The sequence below is a fragment of the Aedes albopictus genome, chromosome 3, assembly GCF_035046485.1.
Source record: "Aedes albopictus strain Foshan chromosome 3, AalbF5, whole genome shotgun sequence".
NCBI lineage: Eukaryota > Metazoa > Arthropoda > Insecta > Diptera > Culicidae > Aedes > Aedes albopictus.
In genome coordinates, this window is record NC_085138.1 from 149380477 (window position 1) to 149402701 (window position 22225).

Consider the following 22225-nt stretch of genomic DNA (forward strand, 5'->3'; position numbering starts at 1 on the left):
AATGCTCAACATGTCAACTCAACAATCAACAGTTTAAAAATTACGAGTATTGTAGAATCGTAATTTGAGAAGTCGTATGTAATGGAAATCTATCGGTTACTTTATTCTCGATTAGTAACTTTTTGCCGGACAGGATCCATGCCGCAAACGTTTATAGGTAATCATATCATCTACCAGAGCTTGCGGAAACACACGCGAGCTGGAAACAGTTTTCATCGTGATGGGCGGTATGCAGAGGCATCATGTGTGATCGGTTAGTGGCCGATTGACAAAAGAGTGTGCAGGTCGAGGTTCAAGGACCTCTACTTCAATTTCAGTATAATAAGCGTGCACAGTCTTCACTTCGGAAGCACTGATGATGATAAGGACGCTCTGAGCGCAGTTCAAACGCGAATACGACCGCTGCCTAAGCCACGACCTCAAAATCATCATAGGAGACCTTAACGCTGAGGTAGGCCAGGAGCACGAATTCAGACCGACGAATGGATAGTTCTGCCCACCTGACGAACGAAGACAGCCTACGAGTCTACGACTCACCGATTTCACCGCCTCCAAAAACATGACCATATGGAGCACCTTTTATCAACAACCTGGAGATCCCCACAGCAGACGGAATCGCAAATCGACCACGTTCTGATTGACAGACGGCACTTCTCCGACATTATCGACGTCAGGACCTATCGTGGCGCTAACATGGACTCCGATCACTATCTGGTGATGGTCAAACTGCCGCCAAAACTTTCCGTCATCAACAATGTACGGTACCGGCGACCACCACGGTACAACCTTGAACGACTGAAGAAATCGGATGTAGCCTCAGCTCAGCATACGCGCAGAATCTCGAGGCCGCGTTGCCAGACGAGGGTGAGCTCGATGTGGCCCCTCTAGAGGACTGCTGAAGAACAGTTAAAGTAGCCATCAACGACGCAGCCGAGAGCACCATCGGGTACGTGGAAACGAGTCGACGTAAGGAATGGTTCGATTAAGAGTGTAGAGCGATTTTAGAGGAGGAGAACGCAGCACGGACGGTAATGCTGCAGCAAGGAACCCGGCAGAACGTGGAACGTTACAAACAGAAGTGGAAGCAACAGACCCACCTTTTTCGGGGGAAAAAGCATCCCGCAACGGCTTCGTGGAGCGAGCCGAAATATGCAGGGATAAGGACGGAGGCCTCTTGATGGACGGACGTGAGGTGATCGAAAGGTGGAGCCAACACTTCGACGAGCACCTGAATGGCATGGATGACGTAGGCACGGGATACCACGACAACGGAGGGAACGACAACGCCAATGCAGCAGAGGACGGGAATGAGCCAACTCCCACGCTAAGGGAAGTTAAGAATGCCATTCATTCGCTCAAAACCAACAAAGCAGCTGGTAAGGTTGGTATCGCTGCTGAACTCATCACGATGGGCCCAGAAAAGTTGACCACCTGTCTTCACCGGTTGATATTCAGGATCTGGGAAATCGAATAGCTACCGGAGGAATTGAAGGAAGGAATAATCTGCCTCATTGACAAGAAAGGAGACCATTTGGAATGTGAGAACTTCAGAGCGATCATCATTTTGAATGCTGCCTATAAAGTGCTATCCCAGATCATCTTCCGTCGTCTGTCACTTAAAACGAATGAGTTCGTGAGAAGTTATCAAGCCGGCTTCATCAACGGCCGGTCAACAACGGACCAGATCTTCACCGTCCGGTAAATCATCCAGAAATGCTGTGAAACCCAGGTCCCAACGCATCACCTGTTCATCGACTTCAAAGCGGAATACGTCAGTATCGACCGCACAGAGCTATGAAAAGTCATGGACGAAAACGGCATTCCTGGAAAGCTGACTAGGCAACAACCCTGCAAAGTTGGTGTTCGCGACTGATCCGGTCGACACAAGAAGGCGTGGAACGCAGAGAGCACGATGGGCGGATCAGGTGGAGCATGCTGTGGCGAGCATTGAGTGCAACAAAGGATGGAGAGCGGTGGCCACGAACCGAGTATTATAGCGTACTCTTGTTGATTATGTCTTATCTTGAATGTGTTGTTGAGCAAATAAGTTGTACTCATTCTGCGAAAAGAGTAACGTGACAAAAATCGGAGTCATATACAGTCAGGTCTTTTTTTACGCGGTTTTCATTTACGCGGCCGCGTAAATGAAAACTCCATATAAAAAAAATTGATCGTCTTACTTTTGCATGATTCGTCGAGAAATAGTGGGACTTTTTTTACGCGGTTTTTCGAATTTTGAACTGAGTTTTTTTTACGCGGTACGTATCCCCCGCGTAAAAAAACCTGACTGTACACAATAAGTTTGATTAGTGTGAAATTTCGCTGCGAAATGATGATTCAGTGAATTCTCAAATTATCACAGTAGTCTAAACATTAATGAGAAGCCCAATAGTGCCTTGCCGTGTAAATCAAATGGAGAGTCACCTCATTCGAGTCGAGATTCCCCACCTGGGTATACGACTCCGACTTGTGTCGCGTCACTCCATTTGCAGAATGAGCGCAAATGTGTGTATGACTAAAATTAGAGTAAAAAGTTCCTCCAAAAATTTCTCTTAGTGGGGTTTTTAGGAAAGCTTTCCAACAGTTTTTTAAGATTTTTGTGGATGTTCTTTCAGGGATTTCTTCCGTAGTTCCTCCGGGAATTTATCTCAACAATTTTCGGAGTGGCTCTCGGAATTTCCATAATATTTTCACCCGAGATAACACCTAGCAGATTTTCTCTGGATTTCTCCCAAAGTTCTCTTTTTATTTCTCCAACAGTTATTCTCGAAGTTCCTCGCGACATTCCGAAATGCATTTCGATATTTCTTCGAATATTTCTTCTAAGAAATTTCGGTGGCTATCCTAAGAGATATTCCGTGAACAACTCCTGGAAAATCTCAGCAATATTTCCGAGAGTAGTTAGAATAATTAGAGAAATTTGAAAAAAAAAAATCCCGTGGAAGAGCACCCAAAGAAATCCCGAGACAACTTTCGGTGTAGGGATCAAGGGAAACATACTGAGAGTAATTCCGCAAAAATCTCTAACAGAAATCTCTGGAGGATCACAGCAAAAAAATCTCGAATAAAAATATGAGTACCTAAAGGCCTACACACCATTTTTTTTGAAACGCTTCCAGAACAAAAAAAAATCAGCAAAATAAATTGCTGAATTTCAGCAACATTTTTGCTGAATTTCAGCACAACGTTGCTGATTAACTGTCAAAATGACTGGATGGTTCAGCAAGTTGAAAAATAATTGCTGATACTCAGTAAACTCGTATTCCTGAATGCAACCAGCACAAAAAAAATCAGCAAAGTTTGCTGAATACCACACTCAGCGAAATAAACTACCGAAATTCATCAAAATACCTTATGAAATTTACCATAACTGTAAAGTATGGATGCCATAAGAATACCTTAAGGCCTGTCCATAAACTACGTAGACTCTTATGGGGGGCTAGGGGATACTGGCCAAAGTCTACGCTCCATACAAATTTCGAAAATTTCGAATGAACAGAAGTCTACGAGGGGGGAGGGGGTATGGGTCTGAGATGGCCGAAAATAACTATACGTAGTTTATGGACAGCCCCTTATGAAAATTTAACATGCTTATTATGACTTAATTACATAAGATAAACTTATGAAAAGAGCAGAAAAATCACAAAATGATGCAGACTGGAATCGATCCATGAACGGCGAGATCACTGAGCTCGTGCCCAACCCACGCGGCTATCGACGCTTGAGAATTTCATGTTGCTAAATGTGTATAAAAGCCAAACTGTGAGTCGATTCTGCGTCATTGACCGACCTTATGAAAATCGTTCTAGCCGTTAAGAATTGTTTAAAAGCCATTTCATAAGTTAAGCCTTATGATAATCTCAGGTTTATTTGCCTGATTGCAGCAAACAAAATTTGCAGTGTAGGAAATTGGAAATTGCAGATGAAATGCATGAGACATATTAACAATAATTAGGAATCCCTAAACGAACTCTGAAACCTTCAAAAAATCTTGAGGAAAGTCCAGGATAAATCTTGAAAATCCCTGGGAGAAAGTCCAGGATAAGCACTGAAAAACTGACAGACAAAGAAACATCGAAGCAAACCTTAGGTGAAACATCCAGAGAAATCTCGCGAGAAACTCTAGACGAAAGCTCACGATAACTTCCCAACTAACATTTTCAACGCTATAAGCTTCAGTCATTTGCTTTCTGTTGTATAACCATCGAGTAAAAGCAATCAACGCTGAATAAAAGGAAAGCTAGTCAAATATAAATCATAAGCTAACACACGACTGCAAAACAAGCACCATACAGCTACCCAATTCGGTTTCCAAAAATCCGTCACTTGTCATTGGGGTTTCCTTTACTCCACTCTATTCCAACTTCGGGAGATTTCCCGGAAAATGTGAAAACTTGAACAAATCGAATAGGAGTCCCCACTAACAAAACAGCTGCTACTATACAGTACAATTCGTTATATGACAAATCCCCAAACCAGCAGCGCTTTAAAGGCCGTTATGCGATTTCATTACGGCTAGAAGCTGTAATGAAGAAACTGTTGGTTTACTAACACGGCTTGTCGGATGTAAACATTATTGTCAAAACAAACTTTAAGCGGGATATATAGCTACTATACAAATTCTTTACAGCTATCCATCTCTGTGCTGTGAAATTATTTGGGTTGCTTTTATTGCACTTTAGTTCAATGCCGGAAGATTTGCCGGAAGATGTGCAAATCGAGTAAGAGTCCCAGCCACTACAACAGCTGCTTTTATACAGTACGTTTTATAATGTTGCCAAAACACAAAACAGCAGCGCTTCGAAGCCGTTTAAAGAACACTCTTTCAGCTAGAAGCTGTGAAGAAGAATCTGTTGGCGTAACCACACATCTTGTTCAATGTAAACATTATTGCGTTTGACGTTTCAAAAGCTTTTGCAGCAAGCTGAAGTTGGGTAAGGTTTCTTCACTGAACGAAAACGCCAGCCGTACAAAGAATGATTCTTCATTCAATGTGGCACAATTTTGAAGCCTTGTCTGGAGTAAAACAAAACGGGCTATTTTCTTTGTTTTTTATATATAGCAGTGTGGCAGCGAGGACATCATCGGGACCAGTGGATACGGAGATCGGGAGCTCGATTCCAAGTAGCGGCAAGTACTTTAATTATCCGATTTTAAGTGATAATTCCAGTTCTACCTGTATTGCGTCACGGTATCCATAACCTAATTATATTTAATCGTTTAATTTGGGGATGCCGTATAACTGTTATTTAACAACTGCGAAAAGGCTGAAAAAGCGCCTTCTCAAGATGTTATTCAATTAGTGGAGGAGCCGAGAAAAGAGCTATGACTTCGCGGCATAGAAGCTACTCGCACAGCATATACATGTGGATTAAGTTCGCCAGATTCATTGGTATAGGGCTTGCATAGAAGCTTCCGTCCATATGTACATCACAGTAACTCAGCATCAAGCCGTATTGAGGACGCTTTGTTGACGTTTACATTCACAATAAATGTTAGTTGGGTTCTTGAAGAAATTACAGGAAAAACTTTGGGAGAAATCCCGTGATAAACTCTGGGAAGAAAACCTCTGAAAAAAATCTGCCGAAAACCCGTGAAAAACTACAATGTAACATATTGCTCTTTACTAAAGTGACCAGATATATTTTGCACTGATGCGGGACACAGTTTTACATAACTCAATTTGTAAGTTTTTCAGTAATTCAGTGACCCTATTTTCAAAAAAAAAATAATACCACCAAAATTCAGAAAACAATAGTTAAATTTTCGAAAAATGCAGAAATTTTTATAAACTTGATTGGCATGTTTATCTAATATAGATAATGCAAAACAAAGCCCCAAAAAAAATACAAAAATGCAAGACAGCGAATATACCTTTAAAATAATAAGTTTTAAATTCAAAGCGCTCAAAAAAAAAATACCATAAAGATATTCAAATATGATGCCTTGCATAGTTTATAAGAATGTTTTAAGGACATAGTTAGAATCATAACATGGCCGCCACAATGGCAGGCTTTCGTACCTACTCACGATTTCAAGCACACAAATCATGTGAAAAACAAAGCCATTTTTGTTATGTAAAACGTATTTCAAGTGGACAAGAGCAAAATATAAATTATGCTGTCGTCAGACGTTTCCTTTTTGAGATTTGTGCATGATGAACTGCGATATCAAGTCATTTGTCCTTAAAATGATAAAAACAATGTAGACAGTGTACAATCATAATTCCTCTGAAGATCTCTTTTGGTATTATTTTAGAGAACCTTTTGAATGAATTTACATCTGTTTTTGGTTTTACTAAAATTTATCTTTAAAAATTTCAAGACATTTTTTTTGGAAATGCCTGAATAATTTTTCATGAAAAACTTATGTTCAAACAATGAAGAAATTGCTGGCGATAATTTAGAAAAGAGTCTATAAAAATCCTTTGATCATTTCTAAAAATCCCCTGTAACATCTGTTGGCGGGAATCCTGGAGAAACATTAAATATGCATACAAATCCCTTAAAAAGAATAGCCACTGAAAATTTTGGAAAAAAAAATCTTTCCATGCATTATTATATGAATACCTGGAGTAGTTTTCGAAGAAACCCTTAAAAACAGGGAAAATCCTGTGGGAATTTCAAACTACCTTGCTTAAGAAAATCTTGAAGGGACTGTTGTATGTAAATTTTGAAAAATTTCAACAATGTCCCTCAAAAACTTTCCCTGAGATTTTACTAAGGCATATGATCAGTATTTTGCAGAAAGATTCATATCTACCGCAATTGCATTTTGTTCATTGGTACTTTTCTGACATTACTCAAAAATTTCTCAGTATAATATTTTAAGAATTTTAAGAATTCATGTAGATTATCCAGCAGCCTTTGGTATGCTTCTCTTGGGATTTTATTTATAATATTTTAGTGATTGCTTAATCCGGGACATTTCCGGGACACTTCACAATGCGGGACGACTAGCTTAAATCCGGGACTGTCCCGCACATTCCGGGACGTCTGGTCACTTTACTCTTTACTGGCATTTTACCAGATTTGCTGGTATGTCTGAAACATACTGGAAAAACTTGTAATTAGAAGTCACGAAATGTTGATAATTGACAAATTGAGAGATGAAATATGCGGAAAAAAAATCATGTTCTGGTGGGATTCGAACCCACGCCCACGACTCCGTATTCGCTAGACCGGCGCCAACTAAGCCACAGAACAGGTAATGATTATGCGAAATAGAAAGTCAAACTGACTCCGAAGTCACACCGTGAACACTCCTTTTCACAAACCCATCTCTCGACATGGATGCTAATCCACAACACACTCGCGTTTGTGCCCACTAACTTCAAGTGAGAGCGAATTGTTTTTATAAAGCCGTGGAAAACTTCTTAAGAAACCCTAAGAGAAACTTTAATAGAAATCCCAGGAAAAACTTCTGTGAAAACTCTTTTCGGGAAGAACTCCCGGGGAACTCCCAGAGGAAACTGTAATAGAAATCCTGCACGCAAAAAAATCCGTTCCGATATGGTCCACTGCACGAATTTATTCTGGCCTGCTTACTCTCACACGAAGTTTGACGTTTGAGCGGTGTCGGCACCTCTCAAACGTCAAATTTCGTGTGAGAGTAAGCAGGCCAGAGGGGCCCATATAGCCGAGGCGGTAAACGCACGGGTATTCAGCATGACCATGCTGAGGGTGACGGGTTCGATTCCCAGTCGGTCCAGGATCTTTTCGTAAAGGAAATTTCCTTGACTTCCTTGGGCATAGAGTAGGGTAAAAAATATAATTTGGACATGTATATAATTTGGACATGCACTGCGATGTATGTCTTGTTCCGGAGAGCTAATCAAAGAAGAACTTTCTGAATATCGATTATTGGGTCAAACAGACCCTTTTCTGATGACTTACGTTGAAAATACGCTTAACAATTAAGAATTTACTTCAAAATTATCGAAAATGTAAAATATTTCACTAAAACCCCTCAAATGCACACGTATGCAAGACGACATACACTTCACAGTCACATACAATATTCACCTCAAAATCGTTGAATTGATAATTGTAAGAAATTTAAAAGCCTTTTTGCAAAGAAACCTGTTCAATAAAGAAGCATTAGGCAGCCAATCTCTTAGCATTCATCTAGAAAGTCAAAAATAGGTGGTGTCCAAAATACATTACAAGTTTTCTACTGTATATATATTTTGGTCATCTGGCGAACTACATGGCGAAGCTGTGCGATTGCATACTTGGAGGCGTATTATGTGGTTCTGGCGATATATCCTCGATTTTAACAAAAACTGTAATAGTTATCAAAATAGATGCCTGTTAAGCGAAGAAATTTGATTATTTGCAAGAAAATAATTGTTAATTTATGCTAGTTCCATGATTTAGCAGTACACATGGATAAACATTGAGATAATTGCCCTGTCCAAATTATATATACCTGAGGGTGTCCAAAACATATATTCGGTGTCCAAAATGCAATTCTAACAAGATATTGGAAATTGTGATTTTCTCAACTTAAAATGCTCTTGTTAAAGTTTTTGTCACCAGGAACGCAAAATACAATCATATTAGAAGCGTATTAGTAACTCTCCAAAATAATCAATTGCTTTCTAAGGAAACTAGGGGACGATTTTGCCAACGTTGTCCTCAGCCTGTCCAAAATACATGAATTACCCTATCTTCGTGCCTGCCACACGATATACGCATGCAAAATGGTCATTGGCAGAGGAAGCTCTCAGTTAATAACTGTGGAAGTGCTCATAGAACACTAAGCTGAGAAGCAGGCTTTGTCCCAGTGAGGACGTTACGCCAAGGAGAGAGAGAGTAAGCAGGCCAGAATAAATTCGTGCAGTGGACCATAGGGCTCTGCACGAAATTCTCACCTTCTCTTTCGCTCTCATTGAGATTTAGTAAACAACAAGGCCAGGAAATGTCGAAATCCCATACAAAATCAAAACAGTGCAGTGCCCTATACGTGCACTCGCAATCACGGCAACGGGAACAAACGGGAACTATGCATAGCAACGATAACAACAATAAGAAATGTACACCGTGAACTAGATTTCACGTTTTCTAGAACGCCCATATTGACAGCTGGAACTAGTTCCAGTTCACGGTGTATATTTGCTTGTTCTCATATTTGCGTTTGTTTGTTCACGCTTATCAGAACGGTTTTCTGAGCGTGTGCGACAACGTCAAAGTGCTATCCTAAAAGAAACTTCTGTGAAAATCTTACGATAAATCCCTTAACCAATTCTTGCATAAAAGGCAGCAGGAACTCTGGGAGAAACCTCGCGAGGGACTCTGGCAGCAAACCCTTTGGAAGAAATCCTGAAAAGAAATCCTCCAAGATCGCTGTGAAAAGCTAAAGGCGAAATCAGGAGGAATCCAGGGAAGAATTGCTGAAATCTTGCAAAAAATGACAATCATTTAAGAAATCCTGATAGGCATTCCAAGATGCATCTCTTGACAGAGTTGCAGAAAAAATCCCTGATTGAATTTCTGGAGAAATCATTGTAGAGGAATTTCTAAATAAATTCCGAGATTCATCCTCGTCCTGGAATTTGCAGTATATTATCGGAATTATGGGCTTGCCGGAAATGTCTGTTTGATTTAGGAGGACATCGCAACAGTGGCTTATGACCACAATAAAGAAGTACAAGAAACCGACAGAAATTTCACCTGGCAACACTTCAAGGCGATTGTGGACAATCGTTCAGGATGTCGAATTTTCACGTCGGCGCTTTGCATCGCCAAATCAATCATTTGGATACATTAGTCTTTCAAACGGTTCAAAAGTCGGTGTTAAAGACAATGCGTCATTTTCGTTTTATTTTTATGAAGTCGAGTAAAAGAATGAGGGAGGAAAAGAGATCATTTACTACTGCCCTGTCATCAGATGCACATGAGTTTTTTTTATGGTAATGTAACACAGAAACCATTTTCTGTTCGGACACTTCAATGGAAATAAATTCACAATTTTGATAAAATTTTGTTTTTTTTTCAATTATACGTCCATATACAAAATAAAGTATTAAATAAAATGTGTAAGCTTTATCGTATAATAACAATGTCTCATATTTTGCACTTACAAACAAAAAAGAATTCGTGAAAAGTTCAAATCATGATAAAAATACAAAAATATACCGTAAATATGTATACGACGAAAAAGCTAATATGATGCACACCAATTATAATAATATGTATATAAGCAAACCAAACAGCTATCAAAATTTGTAATTGGTCTTAAAGCTCGCTTTTTATTTAAATAACTTTCATATCGAGCAAAGTGTTAGGTTCGTAACGTGTTAAACACTAGAAACTATGTAAGTATCCAAAGTGATCTGTCAACCCATTGTTCTATCGCACTCGCAAACTGTTCCAATAGATACACGAATTTTGAATCGGAAGATTATACAAACACACACGTATTATGATCAGGACACCACAATTAAATAAAATTAAAAAAAAGCTTGCTCATCAACAGTTAATATCTTACAGAAAACAATAGCAGAGCGCGACAGAGTTTACGTATTAAGTGCTTAGGTAATGTTATATAGGCATATTGGCATGCGTGCATCTGTCTAATATTTAACGGATTCTTATGTCGACTAAGCCATATCGGGATCAATTTCTTCGACCGAATCGCAAGTGGCGAATATGTTACCTATAAACGAGAGAACACAAAAACGATATAAAAAAAAGAAGGAAAACGAAATTTTGGTTTAGGATTTTGTTCCTGAAGTTGAGAATGATGCTGAAGGAGCACGAAAGGAACGCTACACTACCTAATGTGATGTTTTCTGGAAAACTAAATACATTAATGATGAAATCTACCAAGCAACCACTACATATTACCGTGAAAATTCTACGTTCAGCGAGCGAGCGGAAGAGAAACAAAGGCTAGTAGGATATTGGTTCCCTTATTAAGCATGTGGCTCCCATTTTCATTCCACGAAAAACAAAGGATTGAAGCGCTGTTTGTTTTGTTTCTTATTTTTGTATTTTTTGTTAGAAGTGAGTACCCATGAAAACAAAAAGAACGGAGTCAATCGGTGCCGTAATCGCTTGTTTTCGAATAGGATGAAAATGGGAGCATGAGATTACTGATGGCACATATACCCTATATAGTTTACACGTCAATGACACATGCTACCATTAATGATTAGATGATTTATAGACAAAACTGGAAGGACGGAAGATCTACCAGCTAATCGTTTGCGAATCTTGGTATGCTTCTGGAAAAAAAAAATCCTGCATTGACTCTGAAGAAGGTGACAACAAACAATATCATAAATAGACAACGCTGACATCGATGGCAGTCGTCTTCCTAATGCCTGGTTTACATAGTGCAAGTGACTTGATTCAAGTCAATGGAAAGTGCACAATTGAATGCGAACTGATCGTGTAAACACCACCATTCATCTCACTTGAGCAACTCACTTGACTTGAACGAAAGTTGAGCATGTTGAACTTTTTCATTCAAGTCAAATGAAATCATCTCCCTTGCCCCGTCTAAACCCGCGATTCATTTGAATTGAATTCAAGTCAGGTGAGATGAATTCAATTCAGTTTGCTTACGCACCGCACGAGTTGAACAATGGAAACATTTGCTTCAACTGAGATGCATTCAAGAGGACACTCAAGCCATTTTCTCAGTTTATTGCCTGGTTTAGACGGTGCAAGTGACTTGATTGAAGTCAATGGAAATGCCCAATTGAATACGGATTGAACGTGTAAACACCACAATTCATCTCACTTGAGCAACTCGCTTGACTCGAACGAAAGTTGAACATGTTGAACTTTTACATTCAAGTCCAACGAAATCATCTCACTTGCATTGTCTAGACCCGTGTTTCATGTGAGTTGAGTTCAAGTCATCTGTCCAATAAGATGAACTCAATTCTATTTGCTTACACACCGCACGAATTGAGCAACGTAAAAACTTGCTTCAACTCAGATGCATTCAAGAGGACACTCAAGCCATTTGCTCAGTCTAAACACATCATTCCATTTGATTGAACATGTTTGAGAAGTTAGCAAGTGAAATGCTCGTTTCAGTTGAACAATGTAAATCAGACATAACACAACAAAACTATCGTGTCACCAGGTAAATTTATGTCGTTTTCGTTTTTGCGGTGGAGCTACACCGGTGTAGCATTTTTGCACCGAAAATGTTCGTTTTTGATTTTCGTGCTACACCGATGCAGCACTTTTTCTGCATCGCGCATGATAGTGTAGCACTCAAAAAATCGGGAGTGTAGCTGGTGCACACCGTATCCACCAATCAGCGTTTGCGAAGTTGTCAATATTTTGGTGTTTATACATGCACACCAATGCAACTGCACCGAAAATGTTCGTTTATTCAGCGAAAAGTGTAGCAGGAAGCGGTGTAGCACCGCCGCAAAAACGAAAACGACATTAGAATTACAGTCGAATTTCGTTCGTTGGGCTACGTTTAGGTGGACTACGTTTTAACTGGGCGCCCGTTAGTTGGGCTATTAGCCCAACTAAAACGAAGGCAAACGTCACTTTTTAACGTGAAGCACGATTTGTCAGAGTTGGTAGCCCTGAATTTCTATTGTTAGAGATGATTTGACAGCTTTCACTAACTGGGCTAAGAGTTTAGTGCAACGAGCGAAAGTAGACTGTACTACGAAAGATGATAAAACCAAGGAATTGGCATGCAATGTTTTCGTAGCCAGCATAACATCGATACAAGCCTAGAGCTTAGGCTTGATAACCTATCTCTCAAGTCTCAACACAGCAGCATAGTTTTATGTGGGACAAGAAAAGAAGAAGACCATAAGAAAGGAATATGTACAGGGTGGCAACGTGAAAGTGATACACTAGTTTCGGAGCCATACGTTGCCATTCCTGCTATTGCATTGAAAACAAGTGTGCTTGGGGATACGGGATCTTAGATGTGGGGCTTTTAAGATACAAATGATTCACGGATTGACTCAGAAGAATATTTCCGACAGGGTTGCCAGATCTCGCGTTCTGCTCAAGATGCACGCTGCTCACAACATTTTGTTTTTCGGACGATTTTTTTTTTTACTTTGGAAGCGTCTCCCAATAAACAAAATGATCGTTTGTATGAAGCAAGTCTTCGTGAAATTCCTGCCGACAAACGAGAGGTTCAACGATATCGAAGTGCTGCAGCGGTGATGGTTTGGGGCGTCATATCAACAAAAGGCCAATTACCATTGTTGTTCATCGACAGGGGCATAACAATCAACAAAGAGGACTTTTTACAACACGTCATCAAAGATCACCTATTCCCCAGTGCCAAGAAACTGTTTGGAAAAGAAAGTTTTTGTTTCCAGCAGGACTCAGTACCGACGCATAAAGCAGTGGTTGTTGAACAGTGATGCAAGCAAAATTTACCGTGCTTCATCAGCTCATCGGAATAGCTGGTTTCGTCTCCCGATCTGAGCCCACTGGACTTTTGTTCATGGGAATGCATGCTAGGGAACCTGGGCGACGCGAAGAACTTGGTTTTCGATACCTTCAAAAACCGTTTGGTAAAAATTTGGGATGAAATGCCGGACGAAGAGGTGCGTGCGACTTGTAATAACTTCGAGAAGCGTTTGCGGGCCGTAATTCAAAACAAAGGGGAATGGTTCTAATTGAACTAAATACTTTGTAAGTTTAATACTTTGTTGTGTTATTAAAAGTAAATTTGCAGAAAAATTAAATCCAGTTTGAATTTTGCATCAGTTTTCGAGTGTATCATTTCTACGTTGCCACCCTGTACTACTGGAGAAATTCCATGAGGAATTCCAAAATAAGCTCTTTTAATGATCTCAAAAGGAACTCCTGATGGAATCCCAGGAAGAATTTCAATGGTAACGCTAGAAGGATCTCCTAGAGGAATCAAGATTTCCATGATTTAACCAAGCAAAATCGTAGGAAATAACCTAGAAAAAGCCCAAGCTTGAAGGAATTCCCGAAGGAACCACTTGAGGAGACCTAACAGTAGTTCCAGAAAGATTCCACTTCCATAGTTATTAACTGAGAGTTATCTCTGCCAATGAACATTTTGAATATGCATCTCGTGTGACGGCTCAAAGATACTCTATGCCCAAGGAAGTCAAGATAATGTCCTTTTATGAAAACTACCTGGACCTTCCGGAAATTAAGCCTGTCACACACAGTATGATGGGAGGACGATTTGCGTATCCTTCGCAGAGTGCGAAGCTGGAGACACACAGCCATGGACCGAGTAGAGTGAAGACGACTTCAACGTACAGCAGAGGACACTCAGGCCTTAGTGTATGACCGGTAAGGTAAGTAACTCAGCATGATCTTGCTGATTACCCCACGCGTTAACCTGTATGGGCCCTTCTGCAAAAATCTTAGATACACTTCGTATGCGAAGGATTTAAAAAAAACTCTAAGAAACGTTTTCAACGAGTAGGAAAAAAAAATCTTTAAAAATCAAAGCAATAATTTCTACAGGAATTTCACAAGAAGCCACTGGATAAGTTTAAAACATGTGTAAGAAATATAAGAAACCTTTAGAATAATTTCAGAAGGGATTACTTATGGAATCCAAAACTAGTTTCTCAGTGCTCTGCAAGAGGTATTCAAGAAGTATCATACAAGATGTTTTAGAAAATCTTTTAGAAAGAATGTCCCATAGACAATATAGGAGGAATTCCATAACATACAGTGACCCCACATCGATGAATCACCTTAATTTTTGTACACTATTTATGAATCACCATGTTGATCAAATGGAGTGATCCATAAACTGTGGTCATTTTTGCCGATTCATAAATTGTGGGGTCACTGTAGTATTATGGGGGTACTATGTAATACATAGTGTAATATGAAGATTACAGAGATAATAATCCCATGTGATTAAGTAATGGAAACCCAAAAACAAAAAGTCCTAGAGAAATCCACACAAAAATACTTCTTCATCAATTCTAAGTGATAACAATTTCAGAAACATTCTTGGAGGAATTCCAAAAGGAATTCCTTGAGTTATGCCAAAAGAACGCCTAGAAGAAATCTCTAAATATTACCTAGAAGAATTTCATGAGATTCCTTAAAGGTAGGTCCCCCGAAAAATCTCTCAAAGAAATTCCCATAAGAATCGCCGAAGAAACTCCTGGATAAATTCCCGGGAAATCCAAGAAGAATCTATTGCAAAAAAATGCGGCAGAATCCGTACGATGACGTTCTGCAGAAATTCCTGGACAAACCCGGACGAATTGATTCTCAATCCTAGAAATTAGTTTTCAAAGATTTTCACAAACCGTAAGTCGTTCTTTGATTTAAAAATGGTTTACATATAATTATCTGCGATCTACATAGGTACTGAACCCGTTCTGAAAATATCCAAATTGCACGATTATTCAATGATTTTCCCAATGATACCACCCGATTTCCCACATGTTTTGGTTGAAAATCATATATACACTTCAACTCAATTGCGCCGAGTTGGTTTCCCATTGAGATGAAAATTTCAGAATTGTTCTGCTTACCCAAATAAGCTGAAATTTTCCAGATGTTGTCTAATAAGTTACTGTAATGGGCATGCACGAACTAAGCAAAAACCAAGAAAAAAGCACCAAATCTACCGAACAGAAACCCAATTCTAAGTTACTCACCCTGTAAAAGAATCTGCTGTCCATCGGGAGTAAGTAGTTGAGACGTATCGCCTCCCGCTGCCAGCGCCATCAAACTTTGCTGATCCAGTATGATCTGCTGACCATCCTGAGTATTCAATAGGATATTCTGCTGTCCCACCTCGATAGCCCCCTCGGCATCGACGGTGGCGGCGGCTGTGACCATCGTGGCCTGATCACTGCCCGCCGGAATTTCCAACACTTCGGCTTGATTTACGATGTCCTCGACGGAAGCGTTTTCCGGAAGTGCCACCAGCTGGTTGGACGAATCCAAGTAGAGCAGCTCGTTGTTGACCGGAACGAAGCCCTCCTCCCGGACCGAACATAGATAGAACAGGTTCGAGGGTCCTCCGAAGTTTTCCGCCGGCACGGCAATCAGCTGGGACGATTCCTGAACGTTGGAACCGGACTCGGATGCTTCCGGGGCTACTTCTACTGCTGCGGCAACCGGTGCCTCGAGAGCTTCAACTGGTGGGGATGATACTTCCGTTTCCGCCCCTTCAAGGTTGCTACTTTCAGCTTCCGGTTCATTCACGGCTGCGTCGGCTTCGTTTTCCTCAGTGGAAGATGGCTCCGGAAGAATGGCCACTTCCGCTACCGATGTCGCAGCCACCATGGATTCTGTAGATGACGCAGCAAGTTCTACTTCGGTGGTTTCTTCCGTTTCGGCTGGAATTGGCGGAATTTCTTTCACAGAGGAATCCGCGGCGGCTGCCACAACCACTTCCGCAGGGGTTTTGCTTGGCGGAGGAGGCGTCGGGGTGGACGTGGATGGTTCTTCATCGACGGAATCTGCCCGTGGCAGTTTCTTCGGTTCCTCAGGCCTTGATCGTTGTTGCTTCTGCAGTTGATACTGCTCCTGGCGGAACTTCTTCATCCCGCTGGCGGTCAGTACCTTGCCCTGACCCTTATCCTCCACCATTCCCAACCGGGTGAACTCTTTGAGCTTCTGTGGGGAAATTTTGATCACTTTGTGAGCCTTTTTACCGGGGCTTACGGCCGACGAAGTGGCCGGCTGAGGCGTAATGGGATTACCCTTGGAGGTGGAGAAGAGTGGTTTGCCACTACTGCTCGGGGAGTTGGCCTCTGTATGCTTTTTCATGAGAGCTTTCTTTGGCGGAGATGCACTGCTGCTGGGTGAAGTCTTCTTCTGGATCACGGGGGATGAGTCATGTGGCTTGGTCGTCGATGACCGGGACTTGGGCGAAGGATAAATTATTTCCTGGGATTGCACACATATCTTGGCGGGAGATTTGACGGTTGTTTCCGGCGCCGCACTCCGGTGACTAACGATGGGAGGAGGTGGAGATGACTTGGAAGTGGAACTGCTGATGGTGCTCACGCTGCTCACGGAAGAAACGGTGGCTTCTCCGGCTTTGGATGGGGTTATGTGATGGGATTTTGGTGAATCACTCCGATAGGATTTGGTAGCCGCCGTAGATGTGGTGGGTGATTGGGTTGTGAAGACGGTTCCTTTGCTGGTGATCACAATCTGCCCTACGCTGCTAGCCTGCACTAGTTGGGCTCCTCGGATAGGAGGCGGCGAGTGAGTCGGTGATCGGGTTGGCTTAGGAGACAGCTGATCAACTGGAGGTTTGATGGTAATGGTGGAAGATTTAATGCCCAAATTCTTTTTCGGTACAGCTGGAGGAACCTCTCGGGATTCTTTTGAATCGACAATTCTTGCGGATCCGTTACTACTCTTTACAATCACCATCTTTTTCGTCATTAATTTTGTTGGTGAGGCGGCCGGTTCGGTTGGCTTTTGACTATTTGTCGTCGTTGTCGAAATGGCCGAATCTTCTAGTAGCTCACTGTCATCCATAACAATGGGGATGTTGTCGATGTCAAATTTATCTTCCTCAATCTGCGATGGGCGAGTTTGTTCGACCTGCACAGTTTCGACAACAACCTGTGCAGTTTCGCGCTTCTTCTTCTCTGGAATGGTTACGGCAGCATCAACCGGACTGGGTTCGGATTTTGATTGTTCCGCCAGCTCAGGATTGCTCATCAATGTCTGCAAATGTCGCTTTCTAGGGTTGATCGTCTTTGCTGTTAGCACAGGTGAGCTGCTGTTAGATTTGGCGGTGTCCACAACGGGTTCTTGGATGACGGCCATGGGTTTCGGAGGGGTTGCGTCTGGCAAATGGATAAGAGCCTCCGCAATCTGCAGATCGGTGTCAGTTAAACCGCTGGGCAAACGATGTTGTGGCATTTCTTCGGGCGTTTTGTCCTCCACCGTTGGCTTTGGCTGTTCCTCAATAATTTTCGGTCGTTTATGCATGGGTGATTTCACAGAACTAGTTGGTTCAACAACGGAATCCATCGATGGGGTATCCACAGGTACCGGTAGAACTGAATCGACAGGCTCCTCAACTGGCGTCTTTTTCCTTTTGGAGCTTTTAGGTGATTTTGGAAGTTTCTCCTTAACTTCGTCCTCTTTCGTTTCCGGAGATACTACAACGTTTGGCTCGTATAGAAGCTCTGAATTGGATTTTCTTCCTCGAGATTTGATGATCATTTTGATGGGCTGCTGTTTGATGATGGGCGTTGACTCGGGTCGCTCTACAGGAGGAACAGGTTCAACTTTCTCGATATTAGGAACTGGAGGCTCAGTAGCCATTGGAATATCTTCTGCGGTAGAATCAGGCGACTTCTGCTGAGTTTGCTTTGAACGTTTCGATTTCGATATTTTTGGTTCATCTCTCAGCTCTTCCACAACAGGAGAAACAGTATCCGATTCAGTAACTGTATCCACTTCAACTGGTTTCGAAAGAGTTTCATGCCTTTCTTCATCATCTTTTTTAACTCGTTTTAACTTTCGGTGTTTTTCCGAAAGAGTTGGTGATTCAATTTTTACGGGTTCTTCGGGCACCACTGCAGGTTCATCAACCTTGACGTCTTTACCTCTACGCGAACGAGGCGTATCCAGAGCCCGCAGGTCTAGTTTATCGAGTTCACCACCTCGCTTCCTTCGGGCCTTGGGAGTTGCAACAACTTCCTGAACTGATTCCGTTTCTGGTTCTTGAGGTGCTTCTATCGGCTTATTAGCTTCCAGTGTAATGGGATGCGACGAATCGGAAATAACCGAATCAACAGACACAGGTTCGTCACTTTCCTTTGTTTTATCCTTGGAAATGGTAGCTTCGACACTAGGTGTTTCTGGTTCTGATACTTCAACGGCTAGTTTTTCGGGTTTTTTAAGATCCGCACTTTGAGCCTCGATACCTCGTTTCTTTCGCCCTTTATGAGGAGTGTCTGCATCATGGACGCGTTGTTCCGGTTTCGACAGAGGAACTTCCTCAGTTGGTTTTTCAACCACTTCTACAACTGTAATAGATGTATCGGGGGCCACCTCAGAGCTCTCCTGCTGAATACCACCTCTCTTCTTTCTACCTTTGGGAGGTGTAACAACAGCAAGCGCTGGTAGTATCGGTTCTGATTCTGGAATTGCTTCAGCGGATTCTTCTGCAACTACTGTAACTATACTTGGAATATCTTGGACCACGTCCAAGTTTGCCTGGGGGTCACCTCTTTTCTTTCGCCCCTTGGGAGATTTCTCCGGAAGGTGCGAATTTGATTCTTGGTTTGGTGTGTCCACTGTCACCTCTGAACTTTCATGATGATCACCCCGTTTCTTTCGCCCTTTGGGAGATTTCTCTACAAGGTGTAAATCTGGTTCCTGGCTCAGAATAACTTCCGATTTTTCAGCCACCACCGCAGTAGATTCTTCTTCTTTGTGAACCTCAACCACTCTCTTCTTACGACCTTTGGCAGAAACGTCTGAAACGTCCGGTTGTGGTTGCGCTTCAGCCAATTCTTCGTCCTCCCTTGTGATCACTACGCGAAGCGTATCTTGTGCCATCAGCTCCAGGTTTTGAAGCTCATTGCTGCGATGTTTCCTGCTCTTCGGCATTGGCGGTTCAACGTGCGGGACTACTTCCGATTCTGGCAATTCGGCGACAATTTCCGGTTCGGAATTTGCAGGAGCAGCTGATTCCAAACTTGGAATGTCTCCACCCCGCTTCCGACGGTTCTTGGGTGTAGCTTCCAGCGCGGGAGGCTCTGGTTCGTGTTCCGCACGGAGCGAATCGGACGCTACCGGATCAAGATTTTGCAGTTCACTACTTCGCTTCTTCCTGCCCTTGGGTGTTGCAACTTCAACCCGTGGTGCTGGTTCTTCAGGTTCCATGGTCTCAATGACTGGTGTGTCGTCTTTAGAAGTTTTCGATTCCGGTACCACGTCAGTACTTTTAACTTCGCCACCTCTCTTCTTACGACTTTTAGGTGAAGCTTCTGCAACGTGTTCTGTAGTCTCAGATTGTGACGTTTCTTCAGCATTTTTTTCAATAACGGTTGTAACAATTTCAGCAGACTTGGTAACCGGAGTTTGTTCCAAGTGTTGCAGCTCAGTACCTCGCTTCTTCCTGCCTCTGGGCGTTGGAGTATCAACTACCACCGTAGTTTCCGGTTCCGGAACCTTTTCCACTGATTCTCTAGCTTCAGGACCTGACGTGTCATGGACAATAGGTTCCGTGATTGGAAGCTCAGCAGTTCGCTTTTTTCTACCCCTAGAGGCCGCTTCTTTGATCGGTTTTTCCGGCTCTGGTAGTGGAACCCCCACTGCCGCCGAGCTTGGAACGTCAATTACTGCCATGTCAGGACTCTGATGCTCAACGCCCCTCTTCTTCCGAGCCTTAGAAGTGGTATCGTCAACGTTTACTTCCGATACCATCATTTCCTCGACTGTCTGCTCGACCACTGGAGTTCCGGATTTCCTCTGTTTGCCCTTTCTGCTCCGCGAAGGCGTAGCAGAGGTACTAAGCGATTCCAACGCCAGCTGTTCCTTACTGATTGACACTGGAATGGACTCTGCTGCCACAACCTTCGTATCGTCAGTAGAGCTGACCGATGGTTCCTGAGCACTTAAGGTCAACACCTTCTCCGCTTGTGAAATCTTCGTTCTCTTCGATTTTATTGCAGCGAATTCGGAGTTTTCGAAACGTGTTGGCTCATTGTTAGATACAACCGATTCCTGTGAGTCATCATTGGTAGTCGTAGGTGACTCCGAACTTAGTTTTGCCTCAGCTCTTTGCTGTTCTAGCAGTTCCGCCAGTTCTTCTTCGTGCGACTTCTTCACGAAATCCATTACGATAGCTTTCGACTGCTCCAGAGCGATTGCTTCGTTTTCGATTATCTTGTTGCGGGTCTTGAATATGCGCTTGCCACGTTCCTTCGGCGGTAAAGTGCGGTTTCGATCAATTTCATCCTTGAGCTGAGGAGTTGTTTCCGTAGATGACGATGGGCCCGGCGATGGAGCTTTCGCAATCTTTGGAATCTCCGGCAGACTTGGCAGGCTAGTTTCACAAAGTAACGATTCAACTTTGCTCTTCAATTCGGCATCTTTCTTAGCACGCTCCAGTTCCTCTTGCTCTTTAGCCGGATCTAAAACGCTGGCATTCAACTCCAGGGAAGTATCCCGTCTATTGGAGAGGGATCTTCGGGGAGACTTATTTAAAACGACCTCCTCTTCCTCGTCTTCCTTGAAATCAAAACAAGAAGTTTCCTTCTTCGATTCATCATCTGTTGCCGACTGAGATTCTGGCACCGCTAGATTGGCTGGTGATTCCTGCTTCGTCTCATCGCTGCTGATTGACTTACTAGATCCTCGTGTTGCCCTGTCAAGAATGCGTTGTTTTGCACTGATAGGACGCTCTGAAAAACTGTCATTAGAAGTTGGAGTTTTGTCCGAGGTATTCAAAGTAGTATCTCCGCCGCACGTTGCTGCTGTCGTACTGATACTGCTTTCACTAGATGATTTCTCCACTGTACTTGCCACTGGTGCCGCCGGTTGATCGTTCGTAACTTCGATGAATTCTCGCTTCTGCTTCTTGGGAATATTGCGATACTTGATGGTTGTTCCTGATGACACCGGCGATGCCAATTGTGGCGAACAGTCAACCGATTTCTCCAAACTTGCCTCAAGCGAGTTTGCTGCTGCATTCTCCACTTTAGAAGACTTGTCTTGTTCTTCAATTTTTAAAACCTCGTCTTCTTTTGATGAATCTTCCTGATCATCTTGATCATCTTCACTCCAATCGGCCAGAAGTTCGTTCTTGAGCTCTCCCTTGCCTTTTGAATCCTTTGAATCGTCTTTATCAACTGATTCATCTGCTTTTTCCACTGCAACCTCCTTCTCCACTTTCTTGTCCTCTTCCTTTGTCACCTCCTCCTTTTCATCAGTCACTTCCATAAAGACCTCCACCTTGTCGTCACTTTCCGCATCGACTGGAGCAGCTGCTGCACGTCCTCTTCCTCGGTTCCTTCGTCGATCATCTTTCGGCGTTGATTTTGGTGCCGGTGCTGCTGCTCTTGGAGTGCGACCGCTACGCGTAGGCTTTGCTGGTTCAACCACTTGGATCACTTCGACCAACTCATCCTCTTCGGCAATTTTTTCGATTTTCTCCTCAATTTCTGTTTTGGGAGTGGAAGCGACCAGCTTTCTGGGAGACTCTAACGTCCTTAGAGTCGTGTCCGGTTCTACTTTTTCCGGGGTTATGGGAACTGGTTTTGAAACTGAAAATTGTGGAA

The 22225-nt window shown here is 42.5% G+C and overlaps 1 protein-coding gene across 5 annotated transcripts in view; it reads right to left on the reverse strand.

The window, feature by feature from the left end:
- The window catches only part of LOC115253755 (mucin-17), a 46877-nt gene that overhangs the window by 12573 nt on the left and 12079 nt on the right, over positions 1–22225 (reverse strand). For 4 of the 5 annotated variants that reach the window (XM_062855690.1, XM_062855688.1, XM_062855689.1 and 1 more), the window contains exon 6: positions 15617–22210. In XM_062855690.1, the coding sequence (XP_062711674.1) occupies positions 15617–22210 (6594 nt within the window). Of the gene's footprint in view, positions 1–10464; positions 10660–15616; positions 22211–22225 lie in introns of those variants that run through there. The other variant, XM_062855692.1, reaches the window with a different exon arrangement.